This window comes from Musca vetustissima, unplaced genomic scaffold (assembly GCF_032173495.1).
Source record: "Musca vetustissima isolate MV318-11 ecotype Yass unplaced genomic scaffold, APGP_CSIRO_Mvet_v1 utg23326, whole genome shotgun sequence".
In the NCBI taxonomy this organism is placed as follows: domain Eukaryota; kingdom Metazoa; phylum Arthropoda; class Insecta; order Diptera; family Muscidae; genus Musca; species Musca vetustissima.
Window position 1 is genome coordinate 174,139 of NW_026879812.1, and position 24,372 is coordinate 198,510.

Sequence of the window (24,372 nt, forward strand, 5' to 3'; positions counted from 1 at the left end):
TCCTAAAGGAACCCACTTTCTATATCGTATCCTTGAGGCAAAAAATTAGTCACGAAAATAAAATGGAAATTTTTTATCAAATTGTGTCTTGCCTCAGATCATAAGGTTTGAAGCGGTTTTAAGGCACACCTACTGCATATACATGTTTGATGTGTGAGCATGGAAAATTGGCCACACCCTAAGGAACATTTTTCCCAACGGAACCTAGTTTTCAAATTGTATCCTTGAGAAGAAAAATTAGTCACGAAAATAAAATCGAAAATTTCCCATCAAAATGTATCTTGCCGTTCGTTGGTCACATGGTTTGAAGAGGTTTTATGGCACACCTGTTGAATATAGTACATGTTTGATGTGTGAGTACGGATTAGAGGTCCCATGTTGAGAAACATTTTTCCCCACCTAGTTTGTATCCTTGTATAATTGTATCCTTGAGGCGAAAAAAATAATCAGGGAACCTTATGCAGGGTTTTCGATATTGTCTTCGTATATTCCTTCGTATATTCATAAGGTTTCCTTTGGTCATGAGGTTTGAAGCGGTATTTCAGGCATGTATGTTGCCAATACATGTTTGATGTGTGAGTAGGGAAAATAGGGTAGCCCTTGAGGAATATTTTTCCTGAAGGAACCTATTTTCTATATCGTATCCTTGAGGCGAAAAATTAGTCACGAAATAAAACAGAACATTTTCCATCAAAATGTATCTTGCCGTCGTTGGTCATAAGGTTTGAAGAGGTTTTATGGCACATCTGTTGAATATACATGTTTGATATGTGAGTACAAGGGGGAGGGGCTTAATCATGGAAATTTCGTTTATTTTATGGAAATCAAAACAAAAACTTTATTGTGTTGTTATTGTTGTTGTAAAAATAAAATTAACTATATTAAAAATTTAAAAAAATATTTAAAAAAATGTTTTAAAATTTTCAAAAATATATATTTTTAAAAATTAAAAAAATAATTTTTAAAGTAAAAAAACAAAAAATGAAATAAATTCAAAATCTTAAAAAAATAATAATGAAAATTTTAATAGAATTTTTTTTTTAATTGTTTATAAATAAAATTTAATATTAAAAAAATTTAAATTTAATTAAAAATATTTTTAATAATTAAAAAAAAAATTATATTTACTTTAATAATAAATTTTGAAAATATTTTTTTAAAAATGTTAATATTTAACATTTTTAAATAATATTTTCAAAATTTGAAATTAAAATATGCAATTAAAAATTATTTAATTATTTTTAATATTTTTATAAATATTTTAATTATTTTTTTATTTCATATTTGGTTTAATTTACTTAATTTGTTCCCTTCTCTTTTTTTCCATTGTTATTGTCATTGCAGAAGGCCGTGAATGTGTCAACTGTGGTGCCACCTCAACGCCACTGTGGCGACGTGACGGTACCGGCCATTATTTGTGCAATGCCTGTGGTTTATATTATAAAATGAATGGACAGAATCGACCATTAATTAAGCCAAAACGAAGACTGGTAAGTGTGGACATTTTTTTCAATATTTAATTTTAAAAATAATAGAAAAGGCAAAGAAAAAATTAATTTCAAAATAAAAAAAATAAATATTAAAAAATAGAACATAGTAAATATAATAAAAATTAAAAATAATAAAAAAAAAAGTAGAAACATTTTTTTAAGTATTAAAAAAATATATTGAAAAAATAGGGGATATCAAAAAATAAAATATTTTCAAAAATAAAATATTAATAAAAAAAAATAATAAATAACATTTTTTACTTTGTTCATTATTTTTTTTAATATTGAAAATTTTTCAATATTTTTTTCAATACTTAAAAACATGTTCTACTATTTTTTCATTTATTTAGTTTAGTTTTTAGTTTTATTTTTTTTAATTATTTTTAATTTTTAAAAATTCGTTGGAGTGTCACCAAATCTCCTCCCCCAAAAAATAGAAATATTAATAAAACATCCCCCCTCCCCTCACACACAGCATGACAATTCTCAAATGTCATAATATTTCCCAGAAAATTACTAAGAAAAAATATTAATTTTTTATGAACTCTAAAAAAAATTTTTGAAATCAAAACTGTTCAGAGAACTAAGTAGTCACAGAAAGCCAGTCAAGCAGATTCTTAACAGACAATCATAATGAGACGAGAAGATGATGGGAAATGTCTCTTTAAGATGATGACAATTTTTATTTTAGATGATTTTTTTTATTTTCAATATGATGCTGCTGCTGCATGCCACAAACATTGGAACACACCACTCCAAGTTAATGTTGCGCATGGGCGTACAGATCGTATCTTTGGCCAGTTATGTCTGTTCGTTTTTTTTCTGAGTTGTAAATAGTATGTGGGAATTAATTTTTCAGCATAACTACTTACTTACAAACATACAAACACACATACACAGCCATACATATGTCTAGCTAGAGATTTTTATTTTATTACGGACAGTCTATCTGTCTGTCCAGCCATATTAAATGCTATTCAAAATTGGTTATGTTCATATTTTGTTACTGGTGGCGCCTGCTGATGTGGTTGGTCACCAACACCACCACTGATTATCAGTTTGGGATTTCTTTCGATTTTTTGTTGTTGTTTTTGTGAAGAAAATCCGAAGGGGTTGCTACGAGTTTTTGTTTTTGGTTAATTTTTATGTGGTGATAACAGCTTCTTGTTGACAACTAGGATGGCAACAACATCATTGACAGAGAACATGATTATGTTAATACAACAATTTATATATTTTTGTTGCTGTTGTTTTTGTTATTGTAATATCTGGTCTATTAACCATTGATTTTGTTTACAGTGATTAGCATAAAACAGCTATAAAAATGACCTCCCTCATTTTTCACTTCATTTGGAGAGAAGAACCCAAAATTTTTTTCCGTTTTTTTTTTTCTTTTACTCTCTTCCAAAAAAATTCTTTGGGATCATCATCATTGTCTGGCTGGCTGTCTGCCTAGCTAGGCATCCACATCATTTATTTGTTTTTTTTTATGCCTTGGCCCCAAACCACCTTCATCGTGAACATCATCTACTGCTGACTGCATGTTTATGGCTCTGGTCGAAAAGTCATGGATATATGATTGTGGGTTTTAGTTGTTGTTGTAGTGTATTTTGATACTTGGATCATGTCTTTTATGAGGGAATTCCCAAGAAATTCACAGCTGGACATTGAAAGACTGTTGACAATTTTTTTGTTTGGTTCTTTTTGATTTGTTGTTGTTCCTCTTCATTCGTTAGTGGGTCTTACGTGAGTGACGATGCTCTTGGAGCCCCTCAAATTAACCTTAGCAGGCATCTCAGCTGCCAAATGATCATTCCCTGGCTTTGTCGTTGCCTTGTTATCAAAAGTGTTGACAAAATATTCAACAAATTAAAAAATAAAATAAAAAAATATTCAGTGAATATTTTTTTTCGGTTTGGGGTTAATTAAATTAAGGCACCATATCTGATGATATTAAAAATCAATAATTCTTGATTTTTGGGGACACTTCTTTTATACGAAAAAAAAATATTGAAACTCATTAAGAGAAAAATATTTGCTCGCAAGGCAATTTTCCATTGGTGGTTAATTTTGCTTGATATTTCACCCGGATTTGAGGCATTAATATACGTGATACACCCTTCCTTTGTGAGAGTGAAATATTGGGCAGTCCTTCAGGATAATTTTTCCCAAAGGTAACTATTTTCCAATTCCTATGCTTGGAGCCAAAAATTAGTTACAAAAATAGCCTTATTTACATCACAAGGTTTCCTTTGGTCATGAGGTTTGAAGAGGTTTTGGTGGCATACATGTTGCCAATACATGTTTGATGTGTGAGTAGGGAAAATAGGGCAGCCCTTGAGGAATATTTTTCCTAAAGGAACCTATTTTCCAGATCGCAGACTTGAGGCGAAAAATTAGTTAGGACAATAAAATAGAAATTTTCCTTAAAAGTGTGTCAACCCTTTGTCATAAGGTATGAGGCGATTTTAAGGCACACATGTTGTATAAACATGTTTGATGTGTGAGTATGCAAAATAGGCCACACCTTAAGGAACATTTTTACCAAAGCGACTTATATTCCAAATCGTATCCTTGAAGCGAAAATTAGTGACGAAAATAAAAGAAAAATATTTTCATCAAATTGGGTCTTGCCTTTGAGGTTTAAGAGGTTTTTACGGCATATATGTTGCCAATACATGTTTGATGTTTGAATAGGAAACATTGGCCAGCCCTTGGGGATAATTTTTCCCAAAGGACCCTATGTTCCAAATAGTATCCTTAAGGCAAACATTAGTCAGGAAAATAAAATAAAAATATTTATGTTATGTTAGTTATGTCTTTCTATGTGGGTTATGCGGTTTGAAGAGGTTTTACGGCATACATGTTGAATATATATGTTTGATGTGTGAGTAGGAAAGATTGGCCAGCCCTTGAGGAAACTAGGTCCTAACGGGACCTAGTTTCCAAATCCTATGGTTAGGCTCAAAAATTAGTCACGAAAATAAAATATAATTTTTTTTATCAAATGTTGTCTTTTCGTTAGATATAAGAGTTTGGAAGAAGTTTTTGGACATATATGTTGCCTATATATGTTTGATGTGTCAGTATAAAATAAAGAGCACTCAATGTGGAATATTTTCTCCAACGGATAGTAGAACCTATCTCATATCCTTAAGATCAAAAATTAAGTATTTTCCCCTTTAGGCAATTTTTTCGATTGGTGGTCCCCGTTTGGGTGGCTTTCCATGTACAAAATCCCTAGAACAATTCTCTCCCCCCGCTCACTTAACATTTGTCAAGTTTGACAGTCCAGTTCCTTTTGTTTTTTTTTTCTTACGTTGCTTTCCTTCCATTTAACATTGCAACAATTTTTATGGCTGGTCTTTGGCCAGCGCCACTGCTGCCAACGACGTCGCCAAAGAAAATAAAACCGAACAACAACAACAACAAAAATCAGCTTTTTAATGAATTCAAATTAAAGAAAACAATGTATAGTACTTCACGTAATGCCAAATTCCCCCTCTCCCCCTTTTAGCCTTGAAACATTTCAATGCTTTTGTTCTCGAATGGATGGATGATTATTGTAGCTGGCTGACTGGCTCGGCCCGGCCCGGCTTGACTTGAGTGTTTGTTTGTTGGCTGTTCATTTTTAAGTTTTAAGGCTAAAACACATAAATTCTCAAAATGTTTTCATTGTTTCTTTCAGCTTGGCATTTGTTGCTGTTGTTGTTGTAGTTGGCCTTTTAATGTGTGTTTTGCATATCCCTTACAGTTTCTCTCTGAATGCCACACAATAACAATGCTTCGTTTTTTAGTTTTTTTGCAAAAGCTAAGGCGGCGGGCGTTTTGCTTATTATGAAACGACATTGATGTTGTTGTTGCCTTTTGCAGCTGCCGGCTACAGCTAGCTTACAGTTCAATAATTGCGTTTAATTATAAAGTAACACAAAAAGTAGGAACAATAATAAAGGAAAAAAATTAGCTGCAATGCTGCCCCCTCTCCCTCTCATTTACGTAAGAAAAAAATCTCAGTTAGAGCCAAACGTCCGGTTTTTTTCGCTGAAGTTTTAGTTTATGGCCAACATTATTAACAATTGGTAATGCATTACCAATATTATGCTGAAGTTCAGCTAATTACCTTGACATAGATTTGGTGGAGGGCGGTCAAAAACCGAAAATGCCAAGGATTTTTTGTTTGAGAAAAAATAGAGAAGACTAAAATAAAGCGACTTAGAAGCCTAACAATTGCCTTTATGGCTTTCAGTTGTGAAAAGGGAATGAAGTACACGTCCTGGGGAGTATTTTATTTGACGGAAGTCCTGACCTCAGTCGTATCCTTCTTGGTATAATCGGAATTTTAAAGTATTTGTTGCAGAAAGAGTTTAATTGAAAACCCCCTTTAAGTATGTGTTATAAATCCTTCGAGATTTAAGGCATAAATATTCATGATACATCTTGCTTATATGAGAACGAAGAATAGGCCATCCTAAGGAATATTTTTCCCAATGGAACCTATTTTCCAACTCGTATCCTTAAGGTCGAAAATCAGTCACGAAAATGACAACATTTCTATTAAATTATGTCATGCTTTTGGTTATAAGGTTTGAAGAGGTTTTACGGCATACATGTTGCACGTACATGTTTGATGTGTGAGTAGAAAATAAAGAACAGTCTTTTGGGAGTATTTTCGTCCAAGGATGTTGGGTCCTGAAACGCATCCTTATGGGTTAAATATTAAATTTCTACAAAAAAAAAAAAAAAAAAAATAGTTTTTTCAACTGACTTTAAGTCATGAGGATCTATCCGGTTTTATGGCATACATGTTGCCAGTACAAGTTTGAGTTGTGCGCATGAAATTAAGTTTAGAATATGAGGAGTATTTTTTCCTACGGATGTTAGGTCCAATCCCATATCCTTAAGGTTAAAATTTAAATTACAAAATTATAATATGAAAATATTAGTTAAAATTTGTCGGTTTATGTGACTTCAGGTTTCATGGGCTTTTAGGCCATACAGGTAGCTGGCACATGTATGATGTGTGAGTATGAAATGAAGAATACACTTTTAGGAGTATTTCTTCCATAGGATGTTAGCAAGTAACTCATATCCTTAAGCTGAAAATTTAGGTTACATTTATGATTATGTTAAAATAATAGTTTTATGTTGCCAGCTTTGGGAGCTTCAGGTTTAAAGGGTTTTAGGCCATAATGGTTGCCCATACATGTTTGATGTGTAAGTATGAATTGAAGGACACTCTCTATGGAATATTTTCTCCAAAGAATGTTAGCACCTATCAAATATCTTATCAGTCGAAAATTTAGCATACACAATTTTAATGTTGAAATATTAGTTAAACTTTGTTAGTTTCTAAAACTTTAGGTTTGAAGGGGTTTTAGGCTATACAGGCTGGCCATACATGTTTGAAGTGTGAGTATGAATTGAAGGACACATTGTAAGAAATATTTTCTTCAAAGGGTGTCAACCCCTATCTTATATACTTTTTGTCCAAAATTAAATGTTTTTTTAAGACTTAAAAATTTAAATATTTTTGTGCCTCATACATTTTTTGTTTTAAATACTAAGAGTTAGGGGGAAGGTGAGAAGAGCATATTTCCGAATTTGACCCCTCTTAATTTCTTTATTCATATTCTTTTTTATTTAAAAACCGCATCAACCTGACCATATGTTTTGCTAAGACAAGTAGTCGTCGTTTGATATGATTTAAATTAGAAAATAACAAAGGTCTCCAACAAAAATCTCCCCCAAAATGAAGCTAAGCTAAAGCGTGGGAATTTTACCGTAAATATATAGTATACGCAGCAACAACAACAACACATACAAAAATTAACACATAAAATTTATATTTTAGGAATATTTTATCGACAATACATCAGACGGGTTTTAAAGTTGGAGGCAAAATACGAAACAAGTTCAAAGAGACAGATAGAGGAGGGTGGAAGGGGGAAAAGAGTTTAAGATATATAAAAAGAATTTTGTGCTTTTAAGTATGTGGGCAGTAACGCCAGAAATTAAACGAAGCGATACAGAACGAAAAAAAATGTATGCCCCCAAAAAATATTGTTTGCGAACTAAAAAAAATGCGAAAAAAAGAAGGGCTTCCCCACCCAGTTTAATATAAAACATATAAATCATATTAAAAGCAAGCTAGCAAGAAGAAACAGCAGCCGAACATACCGACAATATTATGAACATTAGACAATGTTCGACAGGGAGTAACAAAAAGTCAAGTTTCTTTCACAGCTACTTTGCCATGAGCAAAAAAAAAGGAGCAGAGCCAAGTGCATTGGGGAAGGCATGGAGGCTTTACAACAAAATTTCAACTCAAATCAATGGCAAATCAAATACTTTGATATTTGTTGTTGTTGCTGTGTGTGTGTGTGTGAAGAAGTTCATTGAACGATCATCGATCGCTGGTTGCTTTGCAATGACGAGAACGATGATGAACTTGGCAAATGTGGGGCGTTTTTGCGCCAAATTCTTTTTTGTATTTTTTTCTGGGAGCTCTGCTCTTAATTTAAGTTAAAACAAAAAAATAATATGCGTTGCATTTTTAATCGAAAAAAGAAAGAAAAAAACAAAATCGTATTCTCCTTATTATTGACTAGATCTTGTTAAGACAACATTTCATCAAGCGCACAACAAAACCATCAGGCACGTACATCACAATGCCAGCCAAAGCTTAAACATTATTATTAAAAATGCACTCACCTCGCCTCAAATGAGGCTGCTGCTGATCCTGGCCTAAGACCCATAAGGCATAAGGCAAATCGCTTAATGCAATAATATTAACTGCATTAAATCTCCTGGCTTGGAGGGCAGGCAGGCAGCTGATGATGAACATTTGTTCTTCTTCTTCTTGTCGATCACATACTTAGTTTCAATAATAACGCAAGAAGAAAAAACAAGAATCAACGAGCAGATCAATTAAAATTTAACGATATGATGAAACTTCTGCATGAGCCTTGTGTTGCCTTTGTCCCGAAAAATACAATGAAGAGTAATGGGGATTTTTAAGGCAAAAAAGAGCTGCAATAAGTTAGGCGTGTCTAGCCGTTAATGAAAGTTTGTTTAAAGAGGAAGACAATGAAAGAATTCGGCTTTGGGGGACTTAAATATTAAAAATATAGCTTTGAGTTGTGAGGAGGGAGTGGAGTACACCTCATGGGGAGTATTATCGTCAAAGGACCTCTTGTCCTTAGCCAGATCCTTCATGGCATAATCTGAAGCTGAAAGTATTTTTTTTTTTTTGCAGTAGGGTTTTCCTTTTTTAGATAGTCTTACAATTCCACCCAGATTTTAGTAACAAATATTCGTGATATGTCATGTCTGTGGGAGAATGAAAAATAGGACAGGCCTTGAGGAACATTTTGCCCAAAGAAACCTATTTTCGAAATCGTATTCTTAGGGTCCAAAAATTAGTTACGAAAATAAGGAACAAATATAAAAAAATAAAATATCAAATTGTGCCTTGCCTTGGGTTTTAAGTTTTGAAGAGGTTTTGTGGCACACATGTTGCAGATACATGTTTGATGTGTGAGTAGGAAAAATCGAGCATCCCTTAAGGAATATTTTGCCTTAAGCAACCAATTTTTTATATCGTATGCTTAGTGTCCAAAAATTTGTTCTAAAAATAACATTATTTTTACCAAATTGCATCTTACCTATGAAGACTTCTCTTTGTTTGAAGAGGTTTTTGCGACATACATGTTGCCAATACAAGTTTAATGTGTGGGTTGGAAAAAATCGGCAAGGCTTGAGGAACATTTTCCCCAAAGTAACCTATATTCCAAATTGTATTCTGAAGCTCCAAAATTGGTCACAAAAATATTAAACAAAGAATTGCATTAAATTGTGTCCTGCCTTAAGTTATAAGGTTTGAAGAGGTTTTGTGGCATACATGTTGCTGATACGTGTTTGATGTGTGAGTAGGAAATGAAGTACACCTTTTGGGGAGTATTTTCCTCTGAGGATGTCATGACCTCAGTCGTATCCTTCTTTGCATAATCTGAATCTGAAAAATAAATATTTGTATCAAATTGTGTCTTACCTCTGGGTTGTACAGTTTGAAGAGATTTTTGCGGCATATATGTTGCCTATACATGTTTGATGTGTGTATGAAATAAAGGACATCCTCTAACTAACATTTTCTCCAAAGGAAGCGATAATCCAATCCGTATGCCTAGGGTCAAAAATTAATTCGAGAAAATAAAAACAAAATATTTCCATTAAATTTTGTCTTGACCTTTGTTTTTAAGGTTTGAAGTGATTTTTGCGGTATACAAGTTGCTAATACATGTTTGATGTGTGAATAGGAAAAATTGGTCACGTTTTATACAATATTTTCCCGAAGGGCCAAAAATTAGTCAGGAAAAAGAAAACAAATCCATCGCATTGTTTCTTGCCTTTTGGTGAGGCCTTTTTGTTTCAAGGGGATTTTGTGGCGTGTAAGTCGTATATACAGGTTTGATGTGTGAGTGGGAAAACTTCAGCCGCCCGTAAGGAACATTTTCCCCAAAGGAGCCTATTCTCCAAAGAGTGTGCTTGGGCTCCTACAATTGATCACGAAAATAATAAATAATAAAATACTTTCATTAAATTGTGCCTTGTCATTGGTTTGAAGGGGGTTTTGCGGCATACATGTTGTCAATACATGTTTGAGGTGTATGTAGGAAATAAAGGGTAGTCTGTTGGGAATATTTTTCTCAAAGGATGTTAGAACCTATCGCATATAAATATGGGCTAAAATTAATATTAGCAAAAAGAATTTTTTTCTATATTTTTACATTTTTTTATTTTCATTAAATATTTATTATTTAGTTATCAAACCAATATTTTTATTAAAAATATATTTTACAAAAAGAAAATATTATTAATTAGTATTTTATCGCCCATTTCCATGTCTTATCTTATAGAACACAAATCAATAAATTTTCCCTCAGACTTGTTCGTCCTCCTCTCAATATTACATTTCGCTCTGTTTTTAATATTATAAAAAACTGTTTTTTATTGTTATTTTCAAGCCCAAAAAGGGTACGTTTGTAATTTGTAAAACCATTAAGGCAACCTTCATGCAAGGCAAAAACAAAAAAATAAACTAGAGCCGGGTGAAAACATTGAACAATAAACGACAAGTTGTCCAAAGAACACATAAACAACATGCAACCAACCAAGAGACAATAGGCCACAAAACTAGCCAAGACACCAAAACTCCTCGTGGTCATGAAGACTAGTTGTAGTAAAGTGCAGTAGTAGTAGTCGATGTCCAAAACCGAAACATTAAAAAAAAGGTTGAATAAGGTGTATGGTAGAAGGTATGAAAATTGTCATTAATATTTGTCACATAGAAAACCCTCCCCTCTCTCTCGTGCGCGCAAAAATAGTAACAAATTCAATGAGCCACAAAGCAAATGGCCAGTGAATAACCAAACGGTAGTCGCAATGGCAGTAGTAGTCCTCGTCCTCTGCTAGCTTTTAGTTTTAGTTTTATATTCTATGACTAAAATAAATGTCATCTAAACACGCTCGTTCTCTCTTTAGCTGTGGCCAAACATGTGACTTAAATGCTTAGCAGAGTTTTGCGATTTAAAACCCCGGGTCGATTTGGCTAGCTAGCTGAACGGTTAGCTGCCTGGCTGTTGTGCTGTTCTATTAATTTTCACTTATTGTCTGTTTGGGTGTGAAATTATAATAAACATGGGGTTGCGCTTTATTACTAACCAACCAAGCGTCCGACCAGGCATTGGCAAAGGATTGTAAAAAAGGGTTTCTGTTTTGTTGCCATTCAAGTTCATAAATTTTCACCAACAAACATATTTACGTGTGCGGCCAACGCCAACATTGTATTTGATTTTTATGTTAATTTTATTCCTTTTTGGTTTTATACAACAAGAACAAAAACAACCACAACAACAAGAAACATTAAAACACGTAAAACAATTCATAAGTTTTCCAAAGTTCTGAGGTATTGGGTGAAGGGAGGGAAATTGGCAAAGAAGGTAAGGGGGAAGGGAAAATATATTCTAATAAAATTCACACCTTTAATAGCAGAGACTTATTTTGTTGAGAAATAAAAGGAATAGTTTTATTATATGAACTCCTAAAAGTAGGCACCACATATTAGAAATTGAAATTTAATAATATTTATTTATTTTTTAAATATGCCTTATAAAAAGATTTAATTTTTAATTTATTAGAATTGTTCCTAAAAGTAGGCAAGAAAAATGTAAACATGTGTCCTGAAAATATGCAATAAAAAATTATATATTTATTCATTTTCTAGAAGCCTGAAATTTGTTTATTTTATTTATTTTAAGTTTTTGGACGAATTGAATTTTTTATTTCCCAAAAGTAGGCAACAAAATTGAAAAATACACCTTATAAGTATGCAACAAAAATGAATACACGAATGATTCTTCGCCAAATTGTCAAAAAATTGTAACATATGAAGCACACATTTATTTTCTTAAAGGGTTGAATATTTCTGTCTGTTTTTCCATTTTTTTTGAAAAAAAAAATCCCTAAAAGTAGGTAACAAAATTTTGAAAAATATGTCCTAGAAGTATGCAGCAAGAATTTTAATAAATTTTTTTATTTTCTTAAAGCTTTCAATTTTGTGTCTACTTATTAGCAAATTGATAAATTCCCCAAAAGTATGCTTTAAATTGTTTATCCATTCACTTTAAAGCCATTTTGGTTTGCCTTCCATCCCAGACTTCAAGTGTTGTTCAACTTTGATTTTATTTTTCTTTTTTGATTCAGAAAAAAAAAATTCATTATATTCTGTAAACGAGATTCCTTTGAATAAGTCATAAAACAAATATTTATCTTGCTCACCCACACAAATACACCTACATACCCCTCAAAAAGACAGGAAAGAAAACCAAGATGGCTATCAGATCTGATTTTGTCTTCTTCATTTTTGTTCTTTGTGACAGTCCATTTCCATAGTAGAAATATATATGTGCCCAAGAGAGGTGAGGAGTGTAAAGAAAATAAACGAGCATAAATAACTCTTCCTTCCCCAAACCGCCCCCTCGGCATATCAGATGCCAAAGATTTCTCTACAAATGTATGCTGTACTAGATTTGTCTCATTTTCACACATAAAATCATGAAAGGGGGTTGTTTTGGGTCAAAATTAAGGCTGTGGAGCCCCCAGCCTTCTACTCGAGAAGATGAACCCCAACAACGACAAAGAAAATAAAATAAAAGCAATAAAAAAAAACGAGAATGACAGTACGAAAATGAACGACCAAGAAATAAAAACTGTCGCTAATATCTATAAAAAATGTTTGCCAAGATAAGAAAAGACAGAAATCTTAGATGTGAGGCAGGGGAGGAAAAAAAATTGAAGAAGAAGAAAATATATTTTTGCCTAGATGTGTCAGGCAACAACAAAAAAGAACATGACTGGCAATAGAAAAGCAAAAAATAAAAAAACTAATGAAAGAAAGCAAGATGAATGTATAGATAGATAACGACATAGATGCGTGTCTTCTTCAGTCCTCCCCAATCCCCCTTCCCGCTCTTCCTCTCCATATTCTCCCTTATTTCCATGCTACCCCAAACGTACATACTTGGGGAGTTTTGTTCCTTTTGTGTTACAGCATTGGGGTTTGTTAGCTTTACAGTCTGGGTTATTGCTTCTGTATGGGTATGCCAAACAAACACACACACACAGACAGCCTGATATATATATATATATACAAGATAAAATTGTATAGATATCTATAGTATACATTTGGGCAATACCTACTATCTATCTTCTTGCTATGTACAAAAGATTCCAAATGGAAGATAGAAACATGGTAATGTATGTGTTTGTGTATTTCAATGGAGCTTTTGTATTTGTGTGTGTGTGTGTGTGTATGAGTGCTTGTTCTGTATACATTATATTCTATCTGTGTTTCTATATCTTTTGACTATATCAATGTACATATAGTTGTTGTTGTTATTAAAATTCTGTATCTGCGCACTATCTTAGATGCTAAAGGTTATTGGCTTCTGTGTATGTGTGTGTTGTGATGGGTGTGTGTATATGTGTTTTTGTGTGAAAATTGGGTGGCATGATTTCTTACAAAAGGATGCTGTAAATAATTCTAATGATGACTATGATGAGATTTTAGTATGGAATTGCCGACGGCTGGCTAGAAAATTAAAAACGAATTTCTATTGCATAATTCAAGGGGCGAAATGGGAAATTAGTGTTTTTTACATTTTTCTTTTTAAATATCAACCACAATTAAAACTAGATATATTTTTTGTTATAAAACTATTATTATTTAAAAATATTTTAAATTTTGCCTAAAAGTATGCAATACATTTTGTTTTCCATACATCTTAAAAACCAGTGAGTTTTTCGAAAAACTCTGTTAGAAGACTTATGATTGTTTTCGATAAGCTTTATTTTTGACTCTGATGTCAAGTCCGAAATTTTAATTTTTTAACCAAAATTTAATTTTTTTTTTTGTATTTTATACACGATTTTTATTTTTTATACTTTTGTCTATATTTCAAAATTAGTTTAAAGTTTTATCTTCAAATACCAATCACATTATTTATTTTTTTTACAAAAAACTCGAATATTATTGAATATTTGAAATTTTGCCTAAAAGTAGGCAATGAGTTTCATTTTTCAAATATCTCATAAACCATGGAGTTTTTCAAAAAACTTTCCAAGAAGACATGGGCTAGTTTTCAATCGACTATATTTTTGTCTTTGATGACATATTCGATACTTTATAATTTCATTAAGTTTTTAACAACATTTTTCTTTAAAAAAAATCAAAGACTCTTTGACAATAAAATATTCTTTAAAAGGCTGTTTTTATTTTTTTCTCTAAACTGCAGACTCTAAAAAATTTGAAAAAAATATACTTTTAATTTTTTGATAACCCAGCAAACTTAGTTACTTGAATTTATTTTTTTTTTTTTTAATTTACATTTCGATAAAAATCCCATATATTTCTTAGTGCCTTGTTTTTATAATTTGTTTCTTCTTATGTGCGTGTTAAATAGTTCTTTTTTATTTTATTTATATTCTTCCTGCAAGTTTTTTTGTCTTCTGCGCGCGCACACACACTTTCGCTCTGGTCGCGTTGTTGGTCTTTATGGCAGCTGTCAGCGCATAAATAAATCTTTTGAGGTGCGAATTTATGATAAGGCAAACATAACAAAACAGTTTCATGTTGAGTGTCCCCATCGAAGTCTGTCCGACAGTTTTTGGGCTTCTTAAAAATGACTACCCCCCACAAAAAGCAAAGAAGGAAAAAACAAACCCAGGAGAAATGAAGAAAAAACAACAAATGTTTCAATGATTATCTTGAAACGCCATCTTGTAAGCCACAAAAAAAATCAGCAACAACAAAACTAATAATATTATGTGTGATTGTCTGATCATTTCATTTCTCTCTCTCCCTCCCTTTTTTACCTTTTCATAAGCTGGGCTTAAAAGGGGTCTCCAATGCATATTTATATCTTGAAGGTGTTGGATGGCTGACTCTGGCTGGCTGACTGGCTGTTGCGTTTGCATTTCAATTAATCTCTTGTCAATATTTGACATTTTGTCATTTTTTTGCTGTTCGGAACGATGACAGTGATATATCGCCATGACATTTTTTGTATGACTACTGCTGCTCCGAATGATTGTGCTGATCAGAATGATATATGCATAAATATGGTTATGGCGACAGTTCTAGGCAAAACACATCCTTGGCTTGAAGGAGATAGAGAGTGAGCAGAGAAGGGGTGGGGGTGTGTGGTGTGTGTGGAACTGAAATTAAATATGAAAGTGTTCACATCACCTAATTAGCCTTTCCTTGAAACCAGTAGCTTCCGTTAGTTGCAATTAAATCCGTTCGCTGGATCTCCAACTTCTTTTTTTTTCTGCTTAATTTCTTTACCTGGAATATGATAACATTTACACAGCAAAAGAAGAAGAATAAACCACCAGTTGTTGTTGGTTTTTGTTGTTGTAGTTTCTTATCCCTAAAGATCCCTTGTTCAACATCAGTATCAATTCATTAAATTGACAATTCCACAAAACTGCAACAAAAAGGAGTCGCACTACTGTCCTCCGGATTCATTTCAAAGTTTTGTTGGCTTGCACGAAATTTCCACGAATTTCCTTTGCAGAGGATCCCAGCCATACAGCAACAACAACAACATGATATATGTTTTGTATACAAGTGGTGTTGCACAGCACACAGGGGCAGCCAACCAACAACAACAAATCAGCAGACAACAAAACGTTGTACATGGTCAACATAACATTGTCCACTTTACTTTTTCTTCTTCTTCTGAAAGATTGAAGAAGGTGTATCTATGTATGTATTCGTGTGTATGTCTGTCTGTCTTTCGACTTCAAGATTTCACGCATTTTGTCCAGATGAGCCGCTAATAAAGCCCAACTGGCATTCTCTCATAAGCCCTACTGCTGTCCACTTAACCTTACCTGTCTGTCTGCCAACAAAGTATGGAGAAGCCTCTACATAATGTTGTACCCTGATGTTGCATCCCTACAACAACAACAGAAAAATTGCAAAACTGATATTGCTCATGATCATGTATTTATTTTTTTTGGAGAACCTGGCAAGAAAAAAATACTTGGGACTTCTTGGCATTGATCATGTATTGCCATGATTTTTAATTGATGTTTTTTTCTGTTGGTTGGTTGCTGTTTCGTATCGATCACCTGTGCCTCGTTCAGGCTGTCTCTCCCAGAAATTTTTTGTTAACACATTAACATAAATTTCAGACAGTCTCACAACCCAAAAGAAGATGTTTACTTCCCAATGCCTTAAAACAAGATCATCTGAATTCCCAAAAAACACACACAAAAATCCGCAAGACATGCAGCAAATATCTCAAAAATGTGGAGGACTCAGTCAGCATTGGCCAAGAGGTGTTAACGATCTTGTAACGATATTATTAAACGCAAAGGATTTACCAGGCAAATAGTGGGAAACTGAAAAAACAAAAACAGAACACAACTTAAGGAATTAATTTCGAACGCCCACCATAGGCCTGGCTGGCTGGCACGCACAATCCAGCACCTACACTCTCTACCAGGCCAAAAAGTGTTACCAAAAACATTTTTCAAATTGGTCATCGACAACAAAAATCTTTAGCTTTTTCAGTAATTATGTGACGATCTCGTTAAGCCACAGAAACAACAACAAGAAATACACCCAAAAACAACAACAACAATATGTAGACATTGCAAGTAACAATTTCCAGATTGAATCAGCAGCACCAGCAACAAATCGAATGATTGCTTTTATTTTACTTTTTGGTCATCATCAGCATCATCCGTATTTTTGTGGTTCGTTTAAAACTAGGGACACAATCAGCAGGGACAGACAGACAGCCATACATACAGTTTTGAGACACAATTCGCAACAAACGGGGGGACGCGACATGACAACATGGCTAACGTAAATAAATTAAGTTGTTAACATGACAATTCAACAAAACTGCACCAACATGCCATAGCCGAGGCAGCAGCAGATATTTTTCTGAAGTTCGAGGTGAAAGATGGCATAACCAAAAAATAAAAAACAAAAAAAATTAAAAACATTTCCTAAACATCCAGGACAACAACAAAAACAAAAAAATATGCAAACACAAGGTGTTAATGAATTTGGGGGATAAAAGGTGTAGAAATTAAAATTGATAGGAGAAAAACATTTCTAAGGTGATTTCGAAAAACCTGAAAGTAATAAATAATTAAGGGATTCTATATAACAAATAAATAAAAAATGGTGCATACTTTTGGGGGAATACTTTTGGGGAAAATTTATAAAAAACTAGTGCATATTTTAGGTAATTTTTAATTTAAGGAATAAAATTATTTTAGATAATAAGAAAATTATTTGAAAAAAAATTAAATTAAAAAATGTTGCATATTTTTGGGAATTAAATTAAATTAAAATAATGATGCATCATTTTAGAGCATTTTCATTTTAAACTGGGATTGAAGGAATACAAAATAAGTAAAAGATATTTTAGGGGTTTTCGAAATAACAAAAAAATAATGCATGCTTTTAGGAGTAGTTATCTAGTGTCTACTTTTAGGAGAATTTTTTTTAAAAATTATTTGAAAAAAAAATCATTTATTATCAGAATGCCTTATTTTGATGGAATATGTAGTATGTAAAATATGTGAGTATTGATTTTTTTGAGTCATAAAAGTTTCAAAAAGTAATGCCTACTTTTAGGAGATTTTTTTTTTGAAAATTAAATTAAAAATATGAAGTGTAAACACTCTTTATATTATCATTACTATGACCATCTATTCCGAATAATTTTTCTCACCAATTTCCAATATGTTAACAATTTTGCAATATAATTTAAAATGATGTATACTTTTGGGCAACTTCAAAATATGCCCATACTTTTGGGAAAAAATATTTAAAATGTTGTTACTTGTACTTTATTTAATATAATTTTTTTAATATTTTTTATTCGAAAAGTTTATTTTTGGGATTTTTGAAATAATTTTAAATTTAAGAAAAACCCAGTGTATACTTTTAGGCTGCAAGTAGCAATGATATAAAATGTTATTGCTTTTTTGTTAATGGCGATAATATTGAAAATTAGTTTTTCCTCCAAAATTCCTTCTTTGTTCTGAAAATTAAAATTATAAACGCTAAAAAAATATTTTAAAAAAATGAAGCATACTTTTTGGTGTAAAGTTTTCAAAACTTCAAAATAATTTATAGTATATTTCATTCTTGAATTTTTGTTATCTCAATGTAATGATAATCCCAAATTATAAAAATTTATTTCTAATTAGCATATATTTCAAAAACTAAAGCATACTTTTAGGGTTATTTTGTCTTAACATTGTCTGTTTTCTATTAGTTTTTTATCTAATTTCCTGTATTAATTTTCTCCCTTTTTTCTCTATTTTTTTCAACAGACACTGCAGTCGCTACAAAGTGCGGCCAAACGTGCGGGGACCTCATGTGCCAATTGCAAAACCACAACAACAACCCTTTGGCGGCGGAATGCAAGTGGTGAACCAGTGTGTAATGCCTGCGGACTCTATTATAAATTGCACAATGTAAGTACAAAAAATTCTCATTCCCCAACCCTCAGAAAAAAAAATCATACACAAAAAAACATTGCGAAAAAATCACACACATACACACCCCCAAAAAACACAAACCAAAAATCTCCATGGGAGAATTTTCTGAAGAGCATATTAACATACCAAACAAAAAAAAAACTGACTTCCCCCTGGATAAAAATCCCAAAAATTATTGATCACTTGCTAAAGCTACTTAACGGTCGGATGAGCGAGCGAGTGATTCAGTTTTGGGGGAAGTATGTGCCCGAATTTAATGTTCGAAATAAATCCGTTATTGCATACGTTTGACTGTCTGATCATGGCTGGTGATGTTGATAATAGTTTAATGATAACAAAAAATACAACCGAGTCATAATACCTCTGCCCTGCTTTTATCATTTAAATCGCATTTGCAGAATACCAGCAGAAACAGCAACAACAACAAGAACGATTTAAACAGCAAGTCAAAAGCCGACTCATTTAAACTGCTTAAGCGATTTCACACACCATTTACCACGTGTTGTCGTCCGTCCGTCCATCCATCCATTCATCAGTCGATTTAACCCTCAAATTTTTGGTCAATGATTCCCACATTTAGCAAGAGAACACTGACGGGGGTAGGGGATGGGCCAGTACGTTACATTTTCAATCCCAACTACAATTCCGTTCTCATTGCCAAACACCACCCATAATGTTTGCCTAAGTACTTTAACGGCGGAAGCTGGCGGAAGAGGAAATCAAATGTTGCTGCTGCCACTGATTGTACAGAGGCTTATTTTCCTCTCTCGGGGAGTTCTTTCCTCCTTTTCCGTTATGATTCCTTTTTTTGTATCGTGCGGAATCACAGGATGCTTTTGATAGTGGAAAAATACAAAACATACGTAGGCAATCTATATTTCATTATGGCAATGCTTGACTGAGAGTGTGTGTGTACGATTCCGTCTCTGTGAGCACCCTGCCAAGGATACAGCAAATCGTTACAAATCTGATTTAAACATTGCCATCATTTATCGCATTTTATCAAACCATGCTGTGTGTGTTTGTCTAACGTTTTGATGTTGTTGTTGTTTTTTTTCAACTCCAAGGGGAGTTCCATTTAACTGGGCGTTTACCACTCTTTAAAGGCAATTGAGATTTAAGCGGCAGGGCAGGTGCTGGGGGGAGAATGGTGTTACAAACGTTTGTTGTAAACGTGTTGCAAAAACATTTATTTCATTTCCCCTCTCTCGCTCAATGGAATATGAATAAATGTTTGTTTGTTGTCTTCTCACTTGCTAATGTTGTCTGGAAAATGGTCCTTTGGGAGGGTGATTAAAAATAATAGGGATGCAGATTTTGGAAAAAAATAAAAATTTTATTTTTAAAAATTACATTTTGTAATGTATTTATTTGAACGAAATATATATTTTTATTACTTTTTTCCAAAATATTTTTTTTACAAAATCCCCACAATTTCCCCACTTTGTGTTCTTCTTGATTTTTTTTTTTTTTTGGATTCTTCAATACATACTAAGTTTTATGACTGAAATCATCTCATAAATATCAATTTTAATAAATAATATTAAAAAATTGGAATCCCGCTATATTTTACAAAATCTCCACATTTTCCCCATTTTTGGGTATTTTTCAAAATATGTAAAAAATCATTTTTTCGATTTAATATAAGTATGTAAATACTAAAAAAAATTAATTTTTCACATTTTTTTTCATTAGAAAAAATTTATTTCCCCAGATTAAAAAAAAATTATATTATTTAAAAAAATATTATTTTTATCATGGAATATGACATAAAACCATCTATAAATAGCAATCAAATTTCTATAAAAAGTAATTTAATAGTTTTCTCCAAAAATGTAAAAAAATCCCCACTTTTTCCCCATTTGTGGGAATTAATAAAAATAAATAAAAAAAATATTTGTTTTTATACTGGATATGATATAAAATCGTCTATAAATTGCAATAAAAATCAAATTTCTATAAAAAAAAAAATAATTTAATAGCTTTTGTCCAAAATTTTCAAAAATCCCCACTTTTTCCCCATTTGTGGGAATTTTTGAAAAACGAGTTAAAACCATAATTTGTGATTATATAAACAATTTTAACACAAAGGAAAACATTTTTACGCTATTCTTCACAAATCTTCAAAAATCCCCACAATTTTGGAAAAATTATTTAAAATCATATTTTACGACTTCATAAGTAATTTTAATACAAAATAAGATATTTTTACTTTATTCTTCATAGATAAACAAATCTCCACTTTTTCCCCATATCTCCAAAAATTTTCGAAAATCCCCACTTCTTCCCCATTTGTGGGAATTTCTGAAAAATATTTTAAAATCATATGTTGAGACTATATAAACTATTTTGAATACAAAGACAAACGTTTTTTAAATATTTTTCTCTAAACATTTTCAAAAATCCCCACTTTTCCCCCATTTTGGGATTTTTTGAAAAATACTTAAAAACAGGTTGTTTTAATTTTTTTGAAAAGGTGATAAAAATAAAAGTATTTTTTTATATACAAAAAAAAAATATTTTCAAAAAAATGTAGACAAATATTTTTTTTGTATTTAAAAAAATACCCAGAAATTTCCAATTTCCCGTCGGCTTTTTTCAAAATAAATTTCACAAATAAATTTCCATTTTTTTAATTTCTATTTTTCAAAATTATTTTCTTTTATATTGAATTTATTTCCTCATTGCTTTATGCTGGCTCTTCTAAGTGAGCCATGTCGGGTCTTTGTGATTTCTATCGGCATTTTTTCCGCGCTTGATGTGGTTGGCAACCCCAAATGTTATATTTTTTTTTATATTTTTTGCTATTCAACACAAGCGGTAACTTGGTGAAATGATGATGGCATATGATATTTACACACACATGCATACAGACGCATGTTTGTGTGTGTGTTTGATTTTTTTAAGGCGGCATATTGCCGCTGCGGTTTTGTTGTTGTTGTTGTTGCGATTTCCTAGCCAAAGCTTTCTTATCACGATGGGAATGTGTCCAATATTCAGAAATCTGTAAATTTGAATTGTGAATATGAAAACTCTTTGGCCGGCAAGCAGGCACATACACATATTGTGAACATTAATGGGTTGAGTTTTCGAATGGAATTGGCTCGCCTGCAATATTTAAATAAATAACAAGCAACAGCAACAACAACAATCTATGTGTGTGTCCCATATTTAGATATGATCGGCTATGCTAGGTTTTCAGTTTTCATTTTTTGTTTTCATATTAAAAAAAATATTGCAAAGAGAGTTTGTGGCGTAATTGAGTGACTGGGCCGCCTGGACTCACAATGTGTAGGTTTTCTGTTTCAGTTGTTGTTGTTGTTGTTTTTGCAATTTTAATTAAGCCACCCAAAGTGCCGGCGGTAGCAAATGCTCCCCATAAAGTCAAAAAACGAAAAATATTTTTGGTGAATGCATTTCATTTGTATCAGTTCATCTGATAAGGTGGCCAACCAGCGTACAAGGCAAATGAACGAGCAACCGAACCAACCAGTGGCAAATCAATGGCAATTGTTGTTGTTGTTATTTGTTTGTGTCTATATATGTTATTGTTGTTTTTGTTGGTTTATTTGTTTTATTGCCTTTTTAACAGTCAATTAAATAGACGCTTTTTTCTTCAACATTGGCTTGCACTCCATAACATATTTGCATAGATTGCCGACCAGGGTATAGGGAAATGATAACACAACATCAAACCAAAAAACTGCCAGTGCAACTCAAACTCAGACCACCATCATTATTAGTTTTGGGCAAAACTTTGTCTTTTGTTTAAATGCTCCACAAAATAAAGGTGGGGCGTTTTGTGTGTGTGTGTGTGTGGCACACAGGTGTCACACAGCCAAAACATAAATCCCGGCAATTACTTACACAAAATTCCCCAAAGGCCTCTTAAGGGGGAGAGGGGAAATCATTACTAAGCTAAGGGCATATTCACTGACATGTAAATGGTGGCAGATTTTTTTTTCATTATTTTCCGAATAAAAAACAGAAAACTTTTTTAAAAACAACTTTTAAGAAAAAAAAAACATTATTTCTCTTTTCAAATTTTTTCTCCCTAAAATGTTCCCCTAATTAGCCGCAAGGAACGGAAGAAAATCTAAGGAAATTATTTTTTAATGTAAACAACGACATGTTTATGAAATGGTATAAAAAAGAGATAGAAACTAATGAATATTTAATGTTGTTAGTTAACTGTTTTCCAACCGAGGATAGAAAAATGCCTTATAAATTCCCCATTTCTCCCCTATCCTCGAAAAAAATAAATGCCTGAATTGTTGTTGTCACAGAAAATTTAAATATGCATAAATTCAATGCTTGAGTTAATTTATTAAATTATAACACTAGAAGTGGCCAGGGTAGTTAGTTAGAGACACAGGACAAAACGACGGCAGACAATTAGCCTCCTCCCCCCCCCCAGATATCAGTCTGGTGTGTGGGGGGAACCAGTAGCTGAGATTTTAACACCACCACCACCAAACAAATCTCATAAATGTTATTGTAACGCACACCATAATGAATGTTATCGTATTTTCACAGTCAACCAGCCACCCAAAACGGCGTTCAAGGATGTTGGGTGGTGTGGGGTCATCTCCCCATCCCATTCATGTTGTAGAGGGTGGTTGCTATCATTCTTTTGGTCGCTTATCTCAAGCACGCACACACGCATCATCAGCATCAAAAGCCAAACAGCAGCAGCAACAACAACAATAAAACATAAATATCTTTAAAAAATAATCAACAATCCATCATCTAGAAAAACAACAACAACAAATGAGAAAAAGATTCATGCGCACAAAAAATATAGGGATGCCAAAATGGAAATAATTTTTTTACAAAAAACGAGAGATTACAGGAAATTAAACGGAAAACTTAAAAAGAATGCCAAAATAATTAAAAAATAATGATTTTTTCAAAATTTCTAAAATCCCCTTATTTTAGAAAAAAAGTCACCATTATGGTTTTCGAAGTTTTCCCCATTTATATGTAAATTTTAAATGATAATAACAATAAATAATTAATTACAAAAAAATCATCAATATTTTTTATAACTTCGATTTTTTTACAATTCCCATTACAATTTCTATAAATTCCCTCGATTTCCCCATTTTTTTCAGAAATATAAAAAAGGTTTTTTTAACAATTAATTTCCTTCTAATCATTTTAACAATTTATATCAGTGATAAAAAATATCCAAATAAATTTATTAAAAAAAAAATTCCTCATTTTCCCCCCGTTTTTCTTAAAAAATTAAAAAAAAAACAATTTTATTTTTCACTAAAACTACTTAAAATATATTACTATTTAAAATAAATAAATTAATAAGGAAATACAATATAAAATTATTCCGGATTTTTTTTTACCAAATTAAAAAATATTTGATTTTTAACCCCTTCCTAAAATAATTTTTTAAAAATTCCCTCAATTTCCCCATATTTTCAAAAAGTAATAAAAATAATGTTTTTAAACAAATAATTTTCTTCTAATCATTTATATATGAAAATGTAACAGTTTATATCAGTGATTACAAATATTCCCGAAAATACCCAAAGGAATTTTAAAAAATTCCCTCATTTCAATTCACATATTTTTTTGCCCCAATTTTTTTTTTTTATTTTAAAAAAAAATTTTTTTTTTCACTCAAAAAAGTTATTAGCACATTTCTTTTTCAATTTAAATATTACAAACAATTCCCCTAAAATGTTTTCAAAAATTCCCTCATTTTCCCCAGATTTTATTAAATATAAATTTTTTTTTTCAATTTTTTTTTTCCTTTTTAATTGATTTTGGTCAT

At 32.0% G+C, this 24,372-nt stretch overlaps 1 protein-coding gene across 1 annotated transcript in view; it reads left to right on the forward strand.

The window, feature by feature from the left end:
• The window catches only part of LOC133324952 (GATA-binding factor C), a 67,859-nt gene that overhangs the window by 35,558 nt on the left and 7,929 nt on the right, over positions 1–24,372 (forward strand). Inside the window, exons 6-7 of the mRNA XM_061533779.1 lie at positions 1,345–1,490; positions 18,414–18,557. Coding sequence (XP_061389763.1) covers positions 1,345–1,490; positions 18,414–18,557 — 290 coding nt within the window. The remainder of the gene's footprint in view (positions 1–1,344; positions 1,491–18,413; positions 18,558–24,372) is intronic.